General features: G+C 55.2%; 1 protein-coding gene across 3 annotated transcripts; it reads right to left on the bottom strand.

The window, feature by feature from the left end:
* Positions 1–1,098: 1,098 nt before the first annotated feature.
* On the bottom strand, positions 1,099–3,821 carry S100A2 (S100 calcium binding protein A2). 3 transcript variants are annotated; one of them, XM_010980573.3, is made up of 4 exons: positions 3,672–3,788; positions 3,485–3,576; positions 2,149–2,302; positions 1,099–1,347 (listed from the first exon to the last, which is right to left on the bottom strand). In XM_010980573.3, the coding sequence occupies exons 3-4, from the start codon at positions 2,287–2,289 to the stop codon at positions 1,195–1,197; spliced, it is 294 nt and encodes a 97-aa protein (XP_010978875.1). In that variant the 5' UTR covers positions 2,290–2,302; positions 3,485–3,576; positions 3,672–3,788; the 3' UTR covers positions 1,099–1,194. The 3 variants fall into 3 exon arrangements, with proteins under 3 accessions (XP_010978875.1, XP_031292123.1, XP_010978868.1); XM_031436263.2 differs by lacking the exon at positions 3,485–3,576 and adding an exon at positions 2,459–2,548 and having other exon boundaries at positions 3,672–3,774; XM_010980566.3 differs by lacking the exon at positions 3,485–3,576 and having other exon boundaries at positions 3,672–3,821.
* Between the last annotated feature and the right edge of the window lie 3,315 nt (positions 3,822–7,136).

Genomic DNA, 7,136 nt, shown 5'->3' on the forward strand with positions numbered 1-7,136 from the left:
CCGTGTTCTGGGAAGCCCAAGCCACACAGAGAGGCCTTGAGTGGGCATTCCAAACGGCAGTCCCAGCTGAGCTCCCAGCTGGCAACCAGCATCAGTTACTAGACACATTGAATGAGCCGCCTTGGATGCTGATAGCTTGAACTTTCAGATGACTCCAGCCCCAGCTTCCATCTGCAACCACATGAGAGGTCCCACATGAGAACCCCATCATCTGATCCCAGTCTCCGCACAGAACCTTGAGAGATAATAAATTCACTGTTTAATTTACCAAGCGTTGGGGTGGTTTGTGATGCAGCAATAACTGGAAGAGCATCTTTGAGCCACTGGACCAAACCTGAACTGCACACCACAGACATCTTATTGTCTGAGGCATTTAAATGTCCATTTATTGAAGCCATTGTTAGTTAGGTTTTCTGCAACTTACAAGTGAATACATTCCTAACTAGTAAAGAATCTGGTAACTGAAGTGGGTTCCATCGAAGAAAAGAAAAAAAGAACCTAAAATGTGGAATTGGATGAAGGGACGAAAGAATAAAATATGAGCACCCTAACCTTTGCAAACTGGAAAGTTGGTGGTTTTGTTATGAGACAGCAAAGCATTTGGCCAAACTGTCATTTGATGCACCAGAGGGTGCGGAATAATATACAGTCACTTAGGCTACAATCTTAGGCAACAGAGTAGAAAAAATACGAATGTTGGTACGAACTGGCTCCTAGGAGCTTTCAGCAGAGACCAACAGGAGAAGAAAAAACCCAGACTGGAGCTAGCCAATCAGAAAGCAGATAGAAAAAGAAACACAGCTTTGCTAGAAACAGGGACACTGCCTATGGCCTGCGATCTGACAGGAAGTCCTTAATGCAAAGCTCTGCCAGGCTGGTTAGACTAATGCCCCTCGAGCTGATCCTAGAACAACTGATTGTTTGTAATATTGAATGTCAAGGTCTGTTCTTCATTCTGAAACTATATCCTTCCTTTTTGTTGAAGTTTTCTTTTTATGAAATGCTAGTGATGGTGGATGGTATTTGCCCTTTTAAAATAGCTTTATTTGGCAAAATTTTTAAAATGTTAGCGATATTGGTCAACAAGCAAAAACAATATTTTCAACAAGTGAAAAAGTTTATTGAGTATAAAACTAACTACAGAGAGTCCTCCTGGGCCCCCGAGGCCCGCGGGAGGGAGGCGAGCGTGCTGCATCAGGACCGCCCTGGGGCGCCCTGGAAGAAGTCATTGCACATGATAGTGATGAGGGCCAGGAAAACAGCGTACTCCTGGAAGTCCACCTCCTGGTCGCTGTTCTCATCCAGATCACCCATCAGCTTCTTCAGGCCCTCCTCGTCCACCTTCTCCTGAAAGCGAGAGAGTGGGGTCATCAGCGGGCTGCTCCCGCGGGTCAGAGCCTCGCTGTCCCTCCGCACTGAGCAGCCGGGTGAGTGGCGGGCAGGCAGCCCCCGGGAGCCACTGGGCGGCCCCATGAGTGGGGACAGGGGGTCTCCAGATCTCCTGGCTGGGAGTGGGGAACACGCCAAGCACCTCTAAGCACAGGATTCGCTCTACTCCCCACAGGAGCCCAGCGAGGTGGGCATTACCCTCATCGGCTGATGAGGAAATGACAGTTTTCTGAGGCCACCGCCACTCCCCATCACCAGCAAAGTGAATTCAGAAAAGACACACCCTTTTTCATGCCAGCCAAAATAAAATCAAATTAGACAAATGAGACCAAAAGAAACATTTAAAAAGAAAGGGCCTGTCTCAACGTTCAAAGCCTGAGACCTGACTTTGGGATTCCCCAGGAGTCAGTAAGGGGAAGGCAAGGGGCAAACTGAGAGCTGACTGCGTCTCTCCGCAAAATGTCCCGGGGGGTGTGTCTTCGCTGGACTGCTCTCTCCTTACACACTTTTGTAGTTTGGCACATAAATATGGAAAATGAGAGAGAGAGAGGACACACACACACATGCTGTGCGATCATGAGCCAGTCACTTCCCCTCTCTGGGCTCTGAGAGTGCCTCCGTTCTCTGAGGCCATGAAGGGCCCGGCCCCACCCTGCTGTCTATGTCAGGAGGCACCCCAGAGGAAAGGAGAATAGATTTATCCTATGCCCCCTCGACACACACACCAGGATCCTCCCGCCCTAGGCCAGCCCCACTCACCCCCACAAAGCTGGGCAGCTCCTTGTGTAGAAGTTCCTTCATCTCCCCTTTACTCAGCTTGAACTTGTCTCCCTCTTGGCCAGAGTACTTGTGGAAGGTGGTGACCATCACAGCCAGCGCCTGCTCCAGAGGACTGGACATCTTGGATCTGGGGCTGCAGAGGTGGCAGATGATGGAGACCCACTTCTGCCCGTGAGCCCCGAAACTGCCTCCCCAAGCCTCTCTCTGAATGGGAAGGCAGGGCTGCATCTCCCCCTCAGCCCGTGGCTCCTTGGGCCGCCTCCACCTCCCACTGAGGGCAGATGCTCACCCTTCCGCTGGCTGTGTTCGGAAGGGCCTCAGGGCTCCTCTGATCCCACTTGGGGCCCACCCCCGAGGGCAGGGCTCCCCCTTTGAGTGTCTGTGGAAGGGAAATGGCAGGGCGACCTGAGTCCCATCTGGGATCATCTCTCTGCAGCTCCTTCCACAGGCCAGTGGGCTCTGTGCCAGCGCTGGGGAGGCAGGCACCTCCATGGGCTACTCACTGGGGCTGCTGGCTCCCCTCAGGGGTAGGAGGGTCCCTGAGGGGTCACTTCCCTCCTCAGCCAGAGGGTGTCGCTCTCTCATCTAACTGGAAGCTCCCCGGGGCAGGCACATGTCCTCCCTGGGACTCAGGGCTCTCATAGGGCAGGGAATGTGTCTCCCCTCATACTGGAGGCCCCTGAGCGGCGGTGCTGGCTCTATGCAGATGGGGCATGGGTAGGGTGGAGGCAACTGAACACCCTTCTCCCCAGGAAGGATCTTACTGGGGCTGGAATGAAAGAAATTAAAAGCCCAGGGCCCCGGGATCAGGAAAGAATCTGGGACATAAGGACAGACCTCGGAGGTCATCTTTTCCAAGGTCCTGCTTCGAGAATGCTCAGACCAGCCCAGGAGGGTTAGGCGGGTCCAGGGGGAAGCCAGAGGAGCTGGTGTCAGAGGCAGGGAGAACCCAGGGGCCCATCCTGCCAGCCCTGCCTTCAGGAGGTGGGAGAGGACAGGAAGCAGCAGTGGGCAGAGCTAGGCCGCTACTCAGGGCAGGGACCCAGGAGGGCCCACGCACTTGAGAGCCTTGGCTCTTGTTCCTGAGTCCTGCTGGAATCCAGGATTTTGCAAAAACAAAAACAAAAACAAAACAAACCCAGGATTCTTGTTAAAGCGCTCCAACACGCGCACACACACACACACACACACACACACACACACACACACACTTCATACTCCTAGGCCTAGACCTCCAAGAAGGGCTTCTAGACTGACACCCAGACTGGGAGCCCCAAGAGGGGGCCTCAGAGTAATCCCTAAACTGAAACCTCACCGAGGAGCCTGGAAAGTCTCAGTCTGACACTTCACAGGAGGTTCCCCTCAAGTGCAGAGACTCACAGAGGCCCCAGGACTCTTCCAGCAATGCTATCAGAATGAGACAAAGATCGAGACAAAGGCACAAAGGCAGAGACCGACGGGGGTCCTCCCCACCCAGACCTCAGCAGGACAGAGTTACTCACCAGACCTGATGGTAGAGAGAGACTCAGGACGGAAAGCAAGGGCCAGGTGCCCAAAGTGAGGATTTATATGCCACCCACAGGCCCCCAACACGGAATTCAAGGAAACCAAACCTGCCCTAACCTGATCTCGCCAAAGCCTGGCTTCCTGCCACCCCCACCTACTCCCTCCCAGCCCCCTCCTTCCCAGAGACCGCCAGCCCCACCGCCAGCTGGGGACAGTTCTAGGCTGGCCAAGGGCAGCCCCCAGGCCCACCCAGGCCACGGTGAGGAGCGAGAAGCTGGAGGTGTCGAGGGGAAGGGGGATCCTGGGCCCACGGCTTGGGGAGGCAGCCCCTGTTCCTGGGGCCTAGAGACTCAGACCAGGCCGTGTTCTCATGACACATGCCTATGAGTCATGGCTCACTGGTGTATCAGAGGCTGCAGGTGCACACTGGGACTTCACAGGTGTGTTTGTGTGTGTATGTACATGTGTGCGCGCTGGGGGCTAGCAGCAGCTGGGGGGCATCAGGAAAGAGAGGGCGGGGTGACCTCAGGGAATGAGGGAAACACAGTTACATTTAATATCTGGCACCACAATACCTTTTAATGATGTAATGAGGAAAGTTGATGTGCCTAAAAGTACCTGCAAAAGACCCCCTTTGTGTTGGAAGGGGTCTGGAAGGAGACAGGGAGGCAGTGAGAGGTGAGATGGCTGTTTACCATCAGCTGGGGTGAGCAGCAGTCTGTGTGGTGTGGAAGGAAGCCCCAGGAGGTCTGAAGGAAGAAGAGAAAACTCTGGTCTCCTCTTCTCCAGCTTGAGGGGTGAGTGAGTGGGGGGGGGGGGGGGCTGACCACTTCCCAAAGCCAGGGGGCCAGGCCTGGGGTGAGGCCTCCCTCAGCCCACTCCTAAAGGCCCCTCCCCATAGGGAGAGACAGGCAAACACTGAGGCCTTTCAGGACCCAGCCCAGGGGAGGGGTTTTCAGGGAAGAGCAGGCTTCTTGCCGCCCCTTCCCAGGCCCCCTCGCCTACTGCCCCGGGCCAGTCTGGGCTCCACCCTTCCTGTGGGCCCAGCTCCCCTCCCCCCTCCAGATGTCCACTAGCCTCCTTCCCCTCCCCCAGCACCCCTGGTCCTAGGTGACTCACCCGTGGTTCCAGGCCCAGATGCCCAGGCAGTGACTCACCAGCACCGCCCTCCTCCCCCAGGGCCAGGGCAGCCTCAGTCCTGAGGCAGCAGGCGGAAACCCCAGCCCAGCTTGGGAGGCGAGGGCGCTGGCACACAGACCCTTCCCAGGCCCGGGACCTTTGGATCGGGACACCACAGAGAAGCTCAGACTGAGAACCGCCAGAGGATCAGCTGTGGCGCCAGACTGCTCTCTTTCTGGGGCCGCCCTGGGATTCAGGGGCAGCCTGAGAGCACAAATGAAGTCACACTTTGGGGGCCCCCAGCATCCTCTCCTACATCTTTGCAAAGCCGCCCAGTGTCCCCTCCTCCCCAAGGCACTTTGACCTATCAGGTTACTGTACCTCCCCTTCAAAACCTATTTCAGGTAGAGCTTGGAATCAAAATTGTTCACCCTGAGGGTAAGGACCAAAGGGATGCAAGGCATTGCTTTTTGGAGGACTTCTTCCATGTTAACTGAGGACTTCGGCAGATGCCACTTCTGCTCAGAAGCCACAGTGGTGTCCCCGCAGCTCCTCCCAGCAGTAAGGTGCTTGGACCCTGGCCCCCACCTGCACTGAGCCTCCCCTGCGTATACACTAACTGCCTTGCTCGTTGCACCTAAGCCCTTGGGGGCACGTGCCCCTGGTGTGGCCACGACTCTTGGCATATGCCCACCCCTCTACTCAGAATGCGCCCACTCATCACATCCCTTCCTGCTGAAATCCCACCCTGCTTTCACAGGCCAGTAAAACGTCCCCTGCTTCACAGGGCTTTCCCTGGGCCCAACCAGATTCTGTCTGTACCTGCTCTGACCCCTACCAGGCACTCCTTTTGTCCTGTGTGCTCAAAGCATTCTGCTCTCGATTGAATCACTCATGTACTGTCTTCTCTCGCCCACATGGTGAGCTCACTGGGAGGGATTGCCCACACCAGGTGCCAACCAGTTTATGGTTACCAAATTGCGGGGGGGGGTGTTGCTGGGGGTAGTATTTAGGAGCCAGGGGGCCTTCTCACCTCCCCACATCACACCACTGATTATGCTACCAAATCATCACTTCTCTGGATCCCATGAGCGGAACTAAGACACTGGGTTGGAAAACAGAGCTTGAGAGAGCTATGAATCCCTGAGGAGTGACTGCAGGAAACATCTCACTCTGGGGACCTAGCCAGGAGCTGAGCAAACTCCCCAGAAGGCAGGGATGGAGACAGGAGGCAGAGGAAGAGACACAGGGGCAGTCAGATGGAAACTGGGAGAAAAGGTCAGAGAAAAATAGAGTCACGGAAACAAAGGGACTGTGAGGTAAAAGGGACTAAGATGGAAGAGGGAGAGAGCTCCTGATTGCTCAGGGGCAGCACCTGGACACCTGTCCCTAAATGAGAACTGAGGCCAAGATAGTGTCCATTAAGTGGCGCTATTCCTGAGACTTATGAAAATCACAGTAATTTGCCACTAACTTGCTGTGTGATGGATCTTGAGCAATTCTCATCTCCTTGGCAGAACGGGAAGGTTGGACAGACTGACCCGGAGAGTCCAATCCCACTCTCCATTCTCCGCCTCTCCATGACGGCAGAGAAGCCAGGGCGCAGACAGGCAGTGGGCACACCTGGCCATGACTCTGTCCAGGCCCAGCCTGAGAAGCAGGGTCTCTGCTTCCCGTCCATCCACCTTGCGCCCGGTTCCAGGCGCCAGACGTTTCCCACCAGCGGCTTCTGGATTTTTCCCGTCTTGTTCTGTCCCCCGGTGGTTAAGATGTGTCATTGCGGGCTGGTCTCTCCCTGCGCTCCCTCTTTCCCTCCCTCCGGTCCGCGCCCGGCCAGCCCATGCCCTGCCCTGCTCCTGACTCAGGAAGGAGGCCCTGCTGACTCATCTCCATCGAGCCTTCCCACACCCACACCTCTCACACCCGCCTGATGTATAAGGTATTTCCTGGACAGGTCCTGCTGGGAAACCCAGGTGGGCTGCTGAGACGAAAGACAGATGCCTGTAAACTGTTTAATAGCCATTGGGAGAGGGCAGGAGGGAACTAGGTAGCAGAAGTGAGGGGCTGAGCACTGCCAAGCTCTGCCAACCTACCCACTGTCCCCGGGGCAGTTCAGCAGAAAGAGAAATGGCCTCACTGTTGGGGCCCCAGGTTTAAGCCCTGGCTTTCCCCTGGCTGACTGTGCGATCTTAGGGGAGCTGCACCAACAATTGACCTTAAACTTTTTCACTACAAAGAGCCCTTTTATTATTCTTCTGATCCCCAAAATATGCTTTGAGATATTTGCTCTTAACAAACTGCATTAAATAATTTATCTAACTATCCCCTGCGTTATCGCACTG

Source organism: Camelus dromedarius, chromosome 23 (genome assembly GCF_036321535.1).
Source record: "Camelus dromedarius isolate mCamDro1 chromosome 23, mCamDro1.pat, whole genome shotgun sequence".
Classification (NCBI taxonomy): Eukaryota; Metazoa; Chordata; class Mammalia; order Artiodactyla; family Camelidae; genus Camelus; species Camelus dromedarius.

Excerpts from the sequence above, each read along its gene's own strand:
- S100A2 (XM_010980566.3), bottom strand. The coding sequence starts at position 2,289 with ATGTCCAGTCCTCTGGAGCAGGCGCTGGCTGTGATGGTCACCACCTTC. Across the intron at positions 1,348-2,148 it reads AGCTGCCCAGCTTTGTGGGG|GAGAAGGTGGACGAGGAGGG; the intron begins GTGAGTGGGGCT and ends TCTCGCTTTCAG.